General features: G+C 47.4%; 1 protein-coding gene across 5 annotated transcripts in view; it reads left to right on the top strand.

Moving 5' to 3' along the window:
• Positions 1 to 15,022, top strand: part of RIPOR2 (RHO family interacting cell polarization regulator 2) — a 212,209-nt gene that overhangs the window by 159,216 nt on the left and 37,971 nt on the right. For all 5 annotated transcript variants that reach the window (XM_058285324.2, XM_012526591.4, XM_058285325.2 and 2 more), the window contains exons 7-11: positions 480 to 629; positions 3,860 to 3,923; positions 11,231 to 11,274; positions 12,350 to 12,475; positions 13,180 to 13,328. In XM_058285324.2, coding sequence (XP_058141307.1) covers positions 480 to 629; positions 3,860 to 3,923; positions 11,231 to 11,274; positions 12,350 to 12,475; positions 13,180 to 13,328 — 533 coding nt within the window. The remainder of the gene's footprint in view (positions 1 to 479; positions 630 to 3,859; positions 3,924 to 11,230; positions 11,275 to 12,349; positions 12,476 to 13,179; positions 13,329 to 15,022) is intronic.

Raw genomic sequence — 15,022 nt, 5'->3', positions numbered from 1 at the left:
ATTACAAAAGTTATTTTCAATAAGTAGCATCAGGTTAAAAAACAAAAACAAAACGGAATCTAGAATGTGTGACTACCACCTTGTGGCAATACCTCCTAAAATAAAGTGATCATAGCCTGGTACACTAGAGTTGTCACCTGGGTGTGAAACCAGACCAACTCTTTCAGCGTTTAGTCCATGTTTGGAAGGCTCCTGTCTTCTTTGTCTGGTGTTTGCCTCACACAGTCCACCGAGGTTAAGTTCATTTCCATTTTGTACACTTTGAAAAGAAGGACCGGGAAAAATCTGTTTTGAAATAGAAAATAGATCATCATGGCTCAATGAAAGCGATCGGTCCCTGTCTAATGGCATTTGGACAAGCTTCTTCCCGTTGAGGGCAGAAACATCAAGTACCTTGAGTGCTTCGCAGTGGCCTGGGACCGTCTTTCGAGGGTGACAAGTATTTGTATCCCTTGCGTTTCCTCTTTGGATTCCGACAGGTAGATGAGCTCTACGAAGCCTACTGTATCCAAAGACGCCTCCAAGACGGTGCCCGCAAAATGAAGCAAGCCTTCGCAGCTTCCCCTGCCAGCAGGGCTGCTCGAGAGAGCCTGGTGGAGATCAACAAGAGCTACAAAGAGTACACGGAGGTACGTGCGAAGCTGCCGAGCTGCCCGCTCCAGCCGGCCTGCCCGCACCTGCTGGGGTCCGCCAAGAACAAGGCGAGCGGCAACCTGCACGCCCACGCGCTCTTGCCAGACAGTTTATTGTTTGCCCCTCTTGCACTTTTCGAACCTGTCGGTGGAATATTTTTAATGTTTGTAGGGTTGGCAGGAGTTCTGCCCTGGGCTCTCCCTGGACTCAGAGCTCGTGCCCCAGCCTGCGGCACTGCCCGCCGGTGCCTTGGAAAGGTGCTCGCTGACGTCCTTGTTTTACCCCCACGAGTCTGGAAGCTCTGCAGAGGGGTTCATGCCAAGTGCTGGGGGAAGAAGTCAGCAACTGAATAAGCCCTAGGGCGCTGATTGTGGCCATTATGCACACTTCCAAATTCTCCTGGTGTTCAGTCTAGCTGGACCCTTGGAAGCTGGGCAGGCTCTGGACATCAGAGTCGGGCGTCAGTCCCTACTTCTTAAAGAGAACTCTTAAAAGAGACACAATAATGAGCCGTGGGCAGGAGTGGGCTTTCCTGGGCCCTGGTGGATGTCACCGTGAGCTCATCACTCCCTCTGGGGCCACCTAAAAGCAATGCCTTTGATGAGATGACTGAATAATTAAAGCAGCACTTCCAGGCCTTGTTCAGAGATCAGGTTTCATGAATGAAGCCACGGGCCTGGTGAGGGTCTGGCGGGCAATTCCCATGGCTGGGGCTCAGGGACATCTTGGCGACTTGCAGCAGGATCGCTTTGTACGTACAATCCAGTGTCACCTTCTATCTGAACCAATCTAGTCTTTTTTTCATGGCATAAAGCAGGACTTCTTAACCTCAGTCCTCTTTTCAGAATAATGTGTTTTGTTTTTAAAATGCATAATATAAAGTACATGGATATTCAGAAGAAACAAATTATCTCGAAATACAATTATTGCAATATTGCCAATACAGTTACCAAATATTTTTAAAATTTTAAAAGTAGTAAACAGCATAAATGATTTTTCAAGGTATATGCCACACATAATACAATATGAAATACGTGATTTTTTACTTATTGGTGACAAAGTCACAAGTACTGCTAGTACTGCTGTGGCTTGTTTTCTACCTTCATGGTGTAAGGACATGCTAAATTTCAGTCAGATGTTAATGAAAATAAAGATGGGATTTTCCCCCCTCCAGGTTTAGAGACTCCCAGGTTGAGAGTCCCTGGCTTAGAAGCCCTAATTCATGAGACCGCATGGCCACGTGAGTCTGAAATCAAAAGAGCAGTTTCCAATTATAGAGGCTGTCCATAGAACACAGCAGATAACTGGCTGGCAGCGTTTCGGAGCTGCCTTCGCTGGAACACGTGTGGGCCATTTCAGAAATAGCTGCCCTGAGTCAAGGGCTCAAGAACGGCAGCATGACTTTGCTCCCAGATTCAAAGGCACGGAGGGCAGATTCCACAAGAGGAAAGGCTGCCTGAGGGAGGAAGGAAGTCCAGGTTTGGAGGCTTCATACTTCCTTGGACACTGGGTGGTTTTGTATTTTCATATAACTGCAGAAGCCAGGAGGGGTTAAGGCAAGATGTCTTTACGTGCTTCCGCAGGTGCAGCATTGCTCATCAGCGGCCGCATGGGTGAGAGAGAAAACAATTCTGAGCTTGGGTGTCCCCAGCTGTCCAATTAGCTGCCCTTCCCCCAAAAGTTTTTCAGAGACACTGATGGGAGTCCTAACACGTGAAATAACTTAGTTGATATTTCTGGAAACCGTAATGTGTTCCTTCCCAGAGACACCCAATGATAGCACGCCAATGGTATAAAATCGGTCTCCGATACTGGCACTGTGTTCTCAAAGCTTTCAAACTGCCCCGAGCTTAAGTTTCATGAGTTTACCCAGCTCTGCTAAGCGAGTTAAGATACCGAGAGCTCCCAAGGAGTGAGGCACTGTCACTCTGTTTGCATTCCACCGTTGTGCCAGTTCAGGAGAGTCATCGCTTGGAGCAGAACAAAGATGCAAATAAGAATCAAAACCTCTAGCTTTACGATCAGTCCTGAAGTCCTCAGCAAACCATTCAAGTAGTAAGCAATACCTGCCAGTGCTCACCGAGCGGGCCACGTTTAACGCTGGAGCCACCGTCCCCAAGAATGTAGCCTGGATGGAGGCTGGTCCTGAGGGCAAGGCGTGCAGGCGCCTCCACTGGGGCTGGGGCGGGCACTGCTGCTCAGGAGAGCAGATGTGGCACCAGGAGCTTCAGAAGGGTCAGCCCCACCACAGGGTCTTTCCTTTCGACTTCTCGCTCCGATTCCCCTGGGGAGTTCCTCACATGTTGAGGACGCAGATGGGGTGTTATGTGTCTCACCACCTGCACGCAGAGTGGCAGCGCCTTCTGCCTGTTCTGTGCTCTCACCCGGGGCACCTTGTCGGGCCCAGCAGGCGTTTTTGGGTTGCCGGAGCACGGCAGCAGGAGCTCTGCCGCAGTCACCCAAGCACAGGTGAGCGCCTGGGCGCTTTTGTCCCCTCCCCCTGCTTTTTTATGAAGAACATTGACCCTGTCGAAAAGTTGAAAGACTGGACACTGACCGCAGAGACAGCTTCTCTTTTAGCTAGATTCACCAGCTTGTAACATTTGGCCACATTTGCTTTCCCTCTCTCATATACACATGCTTTTTTCCCCTGCACCTTTTGACAGTAAGCCGTGGCCGTTGTGACATTTCACTCCTAAACGTTTTAGCACAGATGTCTAATAGTAACCTCTGTAACGTGCATCTCCACCATAGCTGCATCCCCTGATCACAGCTAAGAAGCTTAACAATATTTCTATAGAATGATCGAGTTATCAAAGTCTCCCCATTTGGCCCCATAATGTCTTTCACAGCTGCTTTAGTGTCTTCGATCATTTTCTAAAACAGGATGCAATCAAGGTTAATACATTGCATTTGGTTGTTACCTCTTTCAGGTAGAATTTTTTGCAGGAGATTGCCTTTTTGTAGAGTCTAGGCCAGCTCTTAGAGATTAGCCTGCATTCTGGATCTGTAGGATGGTTAGCGCGTGATCTAATTGAACTTGTTCTTCTATGCCCTACACTTCCTGTATGGTAAAACAGAGGCTTGCTCAGGCTCAGCTTGAACGTTATGAAAAGCTCCCTGCCGCCAGGTAAACACTTGCCACTGCTGCTCATGCAGCATGTGGGCTTTGCGCTGCGGTGTGAGAGGAAGCCGCGGCTCAGGGTGTCTCCTGTCCTCTTTACAGAACATGTGCACCATTGAAGCGGAGCTCGAGAATCTGCTGGGAGAGTTCTCCATCAAGATGAAAGGTACTCTCTTTCCCGCTCAGAGGAAGGAGCAATCTCTGCAGCGCCCCTCTGAGTTTGGGAGCACATGCTGTTTTTATGATTCCGTGCAAAGACACTGGGCCACCCACTCTCAGCTCTCCCCACTTACCATTTATCGATGCTCCAGAACCTTCTCATCCTGACACTTGCCTACACACTTTAAAAAATGTTTATTACGACAAAATTTCAAATATCCACAAAAGTAGAGAGAATATTGCAATGGACTTCCATGAACCCATCACCTAGATTTAATCATTAGCCACATTTTGCCACATTCACTTGGTCTGTTTTGTTTTCCCTTCGATGACAGTTTAAAATGAAGCCCAGATAGGTCTCTCTACTCTTGTTGATGTCAGTATACATCTCTTAGAGGATGGAGGCATTTTCTAACATAGCCACCAGGCCATTACTAACACATTATCACCTCTAACAAAGATGTCTTTGTTATTAACCCATTCCATTATCAAGTTTCCCCAGGTGTTTAAAAACGCTCTTTACAACTGTTTTGTCAAATCGGGATCCAAACAAAGTCCACGCATTATAATTGAAAGTTAAGTACATCTTTTAGGTTTCCTTTCATCTAAAACAGACCCTCCCCGGGTCCCTTTCCTCCCATTGACTTGTCACAGGAACCAGATACAGAATGTCCCACAGTTTGGACTTGTCTGTTGGCTTTTTCATGATGTCATTTAAATAGTTCCTTGATCCTCCATGTTCTCTGTAAACTGTGTAAACTGCCTACCAGTTTTGTTTTGTTTTTTAATCTTGGTGGTACTCCCACAGTATTCTGTGCATTTTCCTCTTTTTCCCACTGCCTTTCAGTAGTAATTCCAGAAGGTTCCAATCTAGAAACAATATTGCTCTATAGCACAGCATCTTCAGAACAAAGAGGGACTCTGGTTTTAGAAGATGGAACATGGCCTGTGTGCTATCAGATTTAAGGCTCAGTGGCCAGATAGGATGGTCAAATAAGCAGCCATCACAATGCGTCCATTTTTCTTCTTAGTTCTGGCTTATTCCACTGTAGTGGGCTGGTGTTCCTGAAACATTTCTTTTTCTGAGGTTTCTTAGCAGCTTGATCCCTGGGATGCTAATGTGGATTTAATCACCCTCTTGCCTACTTTATGCAATTAAGGGATTAAAGAAGGGGACTTTTTAACAAGCCCTCAACAGGAGAACTTCATTTTTGAATGAGTCATCTAATTCAGGAGGGAAGTACTATGTATGATCTGTGACAGTGCCTCTGAGGAGCATGCCTGCAAAAAAACGACCTTGACCCTGAGCTTCCCAGATGGCTGTTACAGCCCATCCGGCAAAAATTCATTTGTTGTGAGATATTTCCCCATCTCAGCACTTTTCTTATGCCCGAGACTTGGGCATCTGTACTTTTTTAGATGCTGTATTAATCAGCCAATGGGGTGCTGATGCAAAGTACCAGAAATCTGCTGGCTTTTATAAAGTGTAGTTATTTGGGGTAGAAGCTTACAGTTACCAGGCCATGAGGTGTAAATTACTTCCCTCACCAAAGTCTGTTGCCACGTGTTGGAGCAAGATGCTGTGAGGGTTCAGGCTCTCTCTTCCTCTTAAGGCTCCGTGGTCCCAGCTTCTTGCAATCTCAGTGGTAGACTGGGATAAGTCTCATCTCTCTCCCAGGGCTTGTTTCTCTCCGGGCTTAGCTGCTTTGGTCTCTCCACTAGTTCAGCTATAGATTATCAGGCTCTCTCTCTTCCCAGGGTGTCTGCATGTCTATGGAGTCATCTCTATTCTTCTGTGTTCTTCTCCTGTGTGTTTACTTCTTGGGGCTCCAGCATCAAAACTCCAACTCTCTCCTCCGCCATGTTGTTTTCTCTATCCTATTCATGTGGCCAAATCAGAACCCCAATCTTAATTTAATCAAGTAAAAGTGAAACCTCTGAACCTAATACAATCTAATATGCCCAGAGGAACAGACTGGTTTACAAACATAATCCAATACCTATTTTTGGAATTCACAAACAATATCAAATTGCTATAGATGTTTAGGTCCATCCTTGTCATTTTGGGGTCCTCACCTGAATTGGTGGTTCCCAAATCTCTCAGGCTTTGACCCCACCCCAGCAAATCAGAGCCCAAGCTTCTGGGATTGGGGCCCTGGAATACTTTTTAAAACTCAGGATAATTCTGTCGTCAGCCTGATTTGGGAGAAAACCGCCCTAAATCAGTGTTTAGCAGAAAAACGCTTCCTCCACGTCCCCCAACACTCACGCATAACGCTGCCGAGAATCCCAGCCTGAGAGGAGTTGGAACCACGTGCAGCCCAGCCCCAATACAATGAGTACCGTGTCGCATCGACTTCGAGGCTCAAATGATCAAGTCATCAATTTTAGGTGGAGTGATAATTTCCCCGATTTACAGGTGGGAAATGGAGGTCCAGAGAGGCAAAATGACTTGTCCCAGAAGTCACTCAGGAAGTAAGAGCCGAATTCCCACCACCTAGCCTGTCTTAGCACGGAGGTTCCTACAGAGTAGAGCAGGCACTGTACCATAAGCCGTTGACCAGAGAATGTTCTCCCACGTGGGGAGACGCCCTTCAGCCTGGCGTTTGTGCTAGGTCCACCCCCGGGAGAACGGGATGGCCTGGGGTCCCACCTGCCAGGCCTGGGGCCTCAGCCACGGGGTCGGGGGAGCTGGTGTTGGTCCCGACATGCGCTGGGCCACCGGCCACCCTGCTGATCAACAGCACTGGGTTACAGGGGCTGTGGTAGTGGACTCTCAGAGCTCCCTGCTGCCCCACTCTGCCGTCACCTCGGCCGCGCCCTCTCCTTCCTGGCCCGTCTGCCTCCTTTCTTCTGTCTGGACTCTATGGGGCCTCCAGGACTGGGCGCTGCTGCCTCTTTGTCCTTGGTGATCTTGTCCCCCTTCTTTCCTGCTCTAACAGGAAAATCCAGAAGCTGTGTTTTGGGGTAATCTCCCCCTCTCTTGATAGAGGGAAGCCCCCCCCCATGCTGCCGAGAAATCTTGTACCCCTGTAACTAGCCACTTTCTTACGCTGCTCATTCCGGCCAAAATGACCACCCCCAACCATCATCCTGACATAAACTGAGACTTTCATAATATCCTTTGACCTGGTAGCCCCAACTTCCTCTTGCCACACCCTCTGCACACTTCCCTTTTCTCCCCACCCCCAGCCCATGGACAAAGCCCATTTTGGGGGGTGGGGGCAAAACGTGGTGAGCCAAGACAACTGGTCCAGCGCTTACTGAGCTCCTGCTCTAGGCCGTGCACCAGGCCCCAGCCCGGCCCTGGGGACATGTCCACAGGGGACATGTAAGCCAGTGCATTCCCCTGTACTGAATGAATGACCTCCTGGGCCAAGCGTGGCCAGATGTGACCAGAGCCAGGGACGCGGTGCCCCTGACCTCTGCGGGAGGAGGAAGGTCCACAGTGCACACTCTGACGGACTGGCCTTCCGGGCAGGTGGGACCGCCCTGGACTAGTGCTCGCCCAAGAGGGGGAAAGCAGGTGCGAAAGTGACGGTCGACTGCTGGCGCTGAGGCGCTGGAGGGAGAAGAGCTGGGCCCAGATCGTGAAGATCCTTCAGTGCCAGGCTAAAGAGAAAGAACCAAATTCATAAAGCTAAGCGCCCTTAGAGAGGACTGGCTCCTCTCCCCGGTGTTGCACTGCTTTCCCACGGAGCTACAGGCTGAGGGTACAGCCAAGGGCCTGCACTGGGCCAAGTTCAAGGTCCCCTTTGGCTCCTGGGGCAGCGGGAAGAGGCCAAGCCCCCCCCCCCCCCCCCCCCCCCCCCCCCCCGGGAGGGAAGAACTACCCACGTGCTGGCAAATTTGCATTATTCGTGCCAGGTCAGAAAATCAGCAAGGCCTGGGGTGGGAGCCCCTGAGCTGGAGTAGGAGGGGTCAGAAGGTAGGGGGGGGATGCACGGGGACATCTAAGGCCCAGACCCCCACCCACATGCCAACTGCACCCCCCGGAGGTAAGTAACCCATGGTGGTGGTTTACTGAGTGTCCTTGATGAAAGCTTTCTAGACCGCACAGCGATCATTGCTAAAGTGCTGAGAAAACACGAAATTTTACCCACCTGAGAATCCCAGCAGGCTCCTGGCAGCACCTGGGCCAGGCCTCAAAGACACAAGGCTGCAGGTGCCCCTCCCTGAGCACCCGTTCTGCGGTGAGCGGTGTTTACAGCGGCTGGAACTTGAGGAGGCCCGGCCACTGCCGTTTTAAACGGCAACTGCCGTTTTGGGATGTTATTGCCATAGTTAGGATATCAGTGATGCCACTAGAAGTGATTCCAAGAAGCTTTGCTTTCATAGCATGGCCTGAGAAGCTCAAAAGCACCATCACCAAGTTCCTTTCTCCCATTCCCTTAACTTCTTTGGATATGCAATTTCTGGTAATTTTGAAAGGAAGGAAAAAAAAACTTGAAAGGATTTCCCCCTTCACTCATCTTGATGCAGCTACAGTATCAGGTCAGTCTCTTTGAACCAGGATTCTGTTGTAATTGCGCAGGATGAATTCTGAGCTCTTTTGCAGAGGCTTTTAAAAAGCACTAGGAATTTTAGTAGAATTGGCATGTGCAGCTTCTGGATTTATAAAAGGCAGCCAATCCCGCTTTCAAAGTTTTTTTTTTTTTTAAAGACCAACTAATCTTCCAGAAAATTATTAGCTTCTTTAATTCTGTTCTTCTTTCAGTGAGCCTTTTTAAGTGGCTTGTTATGTTCTAATTATTAGTGAAAGCTGTTCTTACGTTGACTGGCTCCTTGGTTAGGAAGGCTATGGAGCTGGTGAGTTGCTGCCACCTACTGGCATATGGTGGTAAAAAGCAAGTGCTTTTTTAAGCATTCCATTCCCCATCATGTCACTGACCCACCACTTTGTTCTTTTTTTTTAACAAAATAAATACATGATCTTTGGAAAAAAAAAAAAGCCAAATAAAAATTACTACTTAGCATCAAAAATGGAAAGTTCTCTCTAATCCCATCCTAAGAGAGATCATTATTTTTAGCAGTTTGGTATAGGTTTCTCTTAGACTTTTTCTTTTCTTTTTTTTTTTTAAAGATTTATTTTTTATTTATTTCTCTCCCCTTCCTGCCCCCTCCCCCAGTTGTCTGCTCTCTGTGTCCATTCACTGTGTGTTCTTCTATGACCACTTCTATCCTTAGCAGTGGCACCGGGGATCTGTGTTTCTTTTTGTTGCATCATCTTGTTGTGTCAGCTCTCCGTGTGTGCGGCACCATTCCTGGGCAGGCTGCACTTTCTTTCGCGCTGGGCGGCTCTCCTTATGGGGCGCACTCCTTGCACGTGGGGCTCCCCTACGCGGGGGACACCCCTGCGTGGCAAGGTACTCCTTGTGCGCATCAGCACTGCGCATGGCCAGCTCCACACGGGTCAAGGAGGCCCGGGGTTTGAACCTTGGACCTCCCATGTGGTAGACGGATGCCCTAACCACTGGGCCAAGTCCACTTCCCTCTCGACTTTTTTCTTATGGATATATTTTTATATAGTTGAAGTTATAGCCTACATAGGATTTTGTATCCTTCTTTTGTTTTTACTTAATATTACATCAGCAATATTGACTTTGATTTAAAGTTCCTTACAAACACTTGATACTGAATTCTTAATTGTAATTTTTAACCATAGAATTTTATTGGCTCTTTTCATCGGAAAATGAAAAAGTGATAAAGATGTTTGCCCACTTTTATTAAAGTTGTCTCATTTCTTGATTAGAACCCTCAGTCTTTGCGTTCCTCTTGGTGCAAATGGCTTTGCCTTGGGACAGGCACAGAAGCCACCCCGTTTGCTCTGGAAACAACAGAGTCAAGTCAAGTATTACGTGCCTGTGGCTTTCTGTTTTCTCCCCCACGCCTGTGTCCACGCTCGACACAACAGGCATTCACGAAATGTTTGCTGAGTGGCTCCGTGCCGTCCCCTAAGCCCGAAGCATCCCCACACGTAGGCCATCATCTCCGGTGGTGAAAGTCTATTATTCAAGTGCTGCCGTCCTCCACGAAACTTTCCCACATTAAATGAGGTAGCATCTCTTTTTTTCCTTTTTAATTATATTAAGTAATACATTCACAGAAAAATTCAAAATACAGAAACAGTGCATTTCCTATTTGTTTCCTCTCCATGAGCCTATTTGCTGTCTTTTCGTATAGATGACATCTTTTAAATGAACAGCATATGGTGTGTGCTCAATGAATTGTATCATCCCACAACTGAATATATAATCATTACCACTAGGAAGCACTTACTGGTGCCTGGTGCCCTCTCTACGCCTTACAAACAACTCTCATTAGGCAGCCGTTGTTACCCATTAGTTAAAGGTGGAGAACCTGGGGTTGAGTAAATTATCTAGAGTATAACAAATGATAGACAAAACAGAAGTCACCCTCAGGTTTAGCCACTTCTTATTGCCTACAAGTCCTTGCTTGTCTCGTTCCTTTGAGCTTTAACCGTATTTTGTTCTGTGTTATGGGTATCTGTAAAGTCTCTTAATTTCTAGATTCTTGTTCTAATGTCTAAAATAATAAACTTTCACACACAGTGAACTCTCAGAAAATATTTATAGAAAGAAAGAAGAAGACCAATCAACCCCAGGGTTCCTGGGATGTCCCCAGATGGTGGCCAAGTCTTGCCACTTCATCCGCTATCATACTGGCTCAGAAAGGGTGTTGCTGGACTTCGTAGTAGAAGAAGAGCCCCCGTCTTCGTTTTGGGGACGGGGTTGTTTGTTGTTGTCTGTTGGTTAGTTGGTTTGGTTTTGTGTAGATCACAATCCATCCTCGGTGATTTCATAACACAGTTGATGATGGCATCCTCACGCCATTAAAAGGAGAAGAAAGAAGAGAGGGATGAGTGAATCAGGGAGAAGCAAGGGCACTAGGTACATGGAATCTTACCCTAAATGGGAGGCATTGATTGGAAATCACAAATCTTGGGGCAGAAAGAATACAATTCAGTTTTCATGGGAATCTGTTGGGTAAACAAATGAAAATATCTTTTTGGCCCCAATATTCTGATTCCGCAACCTGATGGGACTTAAATCAGCCAGTGTTATGCCAACCTCACCCTACCCAGAAACCACCTCTTCTTTACCCGTCAAGGAATGTCCCCTCTAGCTGAGAGAGGTGGAATTCTCTACAAAGCTGTCATCAGAGGGGGTCTCTCCAGAATGCTATATGGGTTTTCAGAAAGATTGGTGACTTGACTCGTTAAAATGTGCCAGCGTGGGTCTGTAAGGAGGGGAGATGTGTCCTGCATTTCATATCCCTATTACTTTCTCACAGGTCTGGCTGGCTTTGCTCGCCTCTGTCCCGGAGATCAATATGAGGTGAGCACTGCATCAGTCTAGCTGGGGGAAGTGAGAGCTGACAGACCAGGGGCAGTGGTCACGACTGCTTAGAGAATGTAAGAGCCACTAAGGAAGCTGTGAGATTGGTACAGGACCTCCCATATATCCTTCATCTGGAGTCACCAACTTTTAACCTGCCTATTGTGCTTTAATTTCTTATTTTGTTTCTTTGGTTTGTTGCTGAACTTACTAGAATAAGTACAGACGTCACAAACCTTCACCTCTAAATTCTTCTCCTAAGATTGGGAGGGTGTTTTCTCAAAAAACCATTCTACAATTTTCAACACCAGGAAATGCTCTATATTCCTGTTTTACCAATTGCCCCAATATTATACTTTGTAGCAGGATTTTATTCCGATCCCAGATCCAATCCAGGATCACGACTGGAGAATCATAGGGTCTAGATCTTTCTTTATAAAAATGTACTCCATAAAGTGAAAGTCTGTTATGTTTCTTCACTTAGAAAGGGAACTTTTGTCTGTCATCTCCAAAATCCTCTATAATCATAACTCTTGGAAAAGGGTATCTTCCCCTAAACATTACACCTCTCCAACCAATGAGAGACTTACACCCTGTGGGTTTCAAAGTCCTAGTCCCGCTCCAGCTCCCTCAGCCAGAGGGTGGATGTCTTATTTCTTGCTTCCAAATGCTAAGTTGGGTTTTGCTGATAGTTTCTCATCTCTCCAAAGGAGCTGGGTGTGTGCAGAATTAATCCCAATGGCTGTTCTATCGACATAGAACTAAGAGGAAGAGCTGTTATCACGAGCGAGCCAAAGGGCACAGTACAATGACCTTTTACTTAAGAAAACCCTCCACTCCCTCTGTCTTAGAGAAGCAGTTTATTCCCTTTGAAAAGCGTCTCCCCACTCACCATCTGCTCCATCTTCCCAAGCCCGGGGAGGAGTGGAAGAAGGGATAAAACGGGGTGGAGTGAAGATGACGGAGAAGGGCAGGTGGCAGTTGCTATCTTCCTTGCCCGTTGGATCTGTATGTTTGGTTGGGAAGGTGGGTGGGGGCCACAGTATATGGGGGCCCTTTGATTTCTTCTCCCCAGATTTTCATGAAGTATGGCCGACAGAGGTGGAAACTGAAAGGCAAGATAGAAGTAAACAGCAAGCAGAGCTGGGATGGAGAAGAAATGCTTTTCCTGCCCCTGATGGTCGGGTTGATTTCCATCAAGGTAGAGTTCCGTCACCACCTTCCCGTGTCTTACCTGCCGTGCTGGCTGACCCAGGGGCGGGGCTTCTATCTGTAAGGCCCGCCTGTGGCCGGTCCGCCCCACGCTTCCTCTCTGCACCCCAAGTGCATCACAAAGGCAGCCGCTCTGGTATCGGCGTGGGTGAGGTCAACGTAAGATTGGGCGTCTTGGTTTCCGGGGCTGCCATGACAACTACCACACGGTGGGCTGGCTTTAACCACGGGGATTTATTGTCTCGTGGTTTGGGAGGCCAGAAGCCGTGCCTGCTTCCTCTCGGGTCCGTGGCCTTCTGTCGGCTGGCAGCCCTTGGGCTACGCAGCTTTCCCTGCACACGGTATGTCCTCTCCTGTCTCGGGGAGCTTCCGGCTCCTCCAGCTCACTATTTCTGAATTTCTTCTTGCTGTAAAGGACTCCACTCACCTGATGAACCTCATTCAGGTGGATCAAAACTTAGCTAAACATGACAGCTTCGAGAGGTCCAATTGACAATGGGCCCACTTCCTCAGGAATGGGGGGTACATAATTCGACCGACTACAAAGGGCCTGAGAAAGATCCACCCCCGACTTATAACGTGATAGTGAAAGAAACAGCCAAACTGGCTGAGGAACAAGAAGAGAAAGGAAAGAAGAGCTGCCTTCCTCTCCGCTGGTGTGTAAGGCCGTTGCCCTGCCTTTCCCTCTCCTAGGTCACCGAGCTTAAGGGGCTGGCCACACACATCCTGGTGGGCAGTGTGACCTGCGAGACCAAAGACTTGTTTGCAGCCTCTCCTCAGGTGGTGGCTGTCGACATCAACGACCTTGGCACCATCAAGCTGAATCTGGAAATCACCTGGTAGTAAGTCTTGCCCATTTCCATCCCATCACGTAGACATGTGTGCCACAGGCTAGTGTCGTTCAAGGGGTGGTCCGTGGGCCAGCGGCTTCACCAGGGAGCTTGTCAGAAAGGCAGCCTCTCAGCTCCACCCTAGACTTCTTGAGTCAGGTTCTCCGGGCAGAGCCCAAGAATCGGTGTAAACAGCTCCCCAGACGGTGCTCAGGCCAAATCCAGAGAAGCCTGTGTCATAGCACCGCTGTCCTCCTCTACTTCTTATTCTAAACTATTTCATTCTGGCTCCTTCCTTCGCTCCCTCCCCTCTGCCTATAAGTATTAGAGAGAAATATGGCTCTTACGTAGACTTATTTGGAAGAAGGTGATGGTCCAGCGTGAGATATTTTATCCTCAGAGAGATCCCGATTCTCACTATTTACCCTTCTTGAGCTCATATACCTCATGCTGCCTAGGAAAATACTTACTACCCTTCGTCCATCTGAACTCTTACTCCCTGAAATACATTATTTCCCAAGGGCAAGCCTTCTTTCAAAGCAATGAACTTAAAAAGCAGTTTTCTTTTCTTTTTTTTTTTTTTAATTTTTTTTAAAATTTATTAAAGTATACCACTCATACATACACATACATAAACAATAAGTGTATAATAATAGTTGTGAATTTACAAAACAAACATATATAGCATCATACAGGACTCTCATACCTCACCCTACCACCAATACCTTGAATTGTTGTTAAACATTTTTAACTAATGATTAAAGAGCATTGTCACAATATTACTACTAACCAAAATATTTTCCCCCAACCCACCCTATTATTATCTTTATATCATTTATATATGATCATTCATAATAAGTATGGTAAAAATTCTGAACTTAGAAAGCAAACATGTATACCATCATGCAGGGGTCCCATATACCACCACCAACACCTTGCATTTTTGTGATGCAGTTTTCTGAAGGCACCCCTGAGAAGGATCATGTTGTGTTACCTAACGTGGGTTGCGCATAGCAGTTGATATGTATCCCCCGACGCGTTAACCTCCTAAGCCCTGGCTGGTGGTTTTTTTTGTTGTTGTTTTTCTCTCTCTCTTTTTTTTTTTAAAAATGTGACATCCAAAAAACATGAGGTCCCCATATATCCCCCACCCCCCTCACTCCACTCCTCCCCATCAACAACGTCTTTCATCATCGTGGCACATCCACTGCATGTGGTGAGTACATTTTGGAGCACTGTGCACCAGGCGGATAGTGGTTTACATTGTAGTTTACACTCTCCCCCAGTCCACCCAGTGGGCCAGGTGGCTGAGTTTTAACGTTCAGGGTCTCCTTATACTATCAAGAGTCAAGCTTGGAAACAGTAAAGAGCCTGCTGCCTTGTCATCGACATAGTGTCCGCCACCCCCCTCTGCATTTGCAGTCACTGACGTTGCAAATGCCAGATTATCCCTCCCGCGGGATGAGTGGGGTGACCTGACCACAGTGGAGTCGTTGCCAACCGGCTGTAACTCTCGTCTCGATCACACCGGTAGCTCTGTGACAGCTGAAATGAGCAGCTTCCTATTTTTGCGTGTTTTCTTTAGGGAATGAATATAACCTCTTCATCTCTTGTATCATTAAAATGTCTATCCCCGGAACGCTCATTTTCGGCAGCCTTTTCTGCCCAGTTAATCTTCAGTGTCCTGTGGGGCTGGCGCAAGCATT

Source organism: Dasypus novemcinctus, chromosome 22, assembly GCF_030445035.2.
Source record: "Dasypus novemcinctus isolate mDasNov1 chromosome 22, mDasNov1.1.hap2, whole genome shotgun sequence".
Taxonomy (NCBI): domain Eukaryota; kingdom Metazoa; phylum Chordata; class Mammalia; order Cingulata; family Dasypodidae; genus Dasypus; species Dasypus novemcinctus.
Note: the sequence above shows the minus strand (reverse complement) of the source record. Positions and strands in the feature narration are given on the sequence as shown.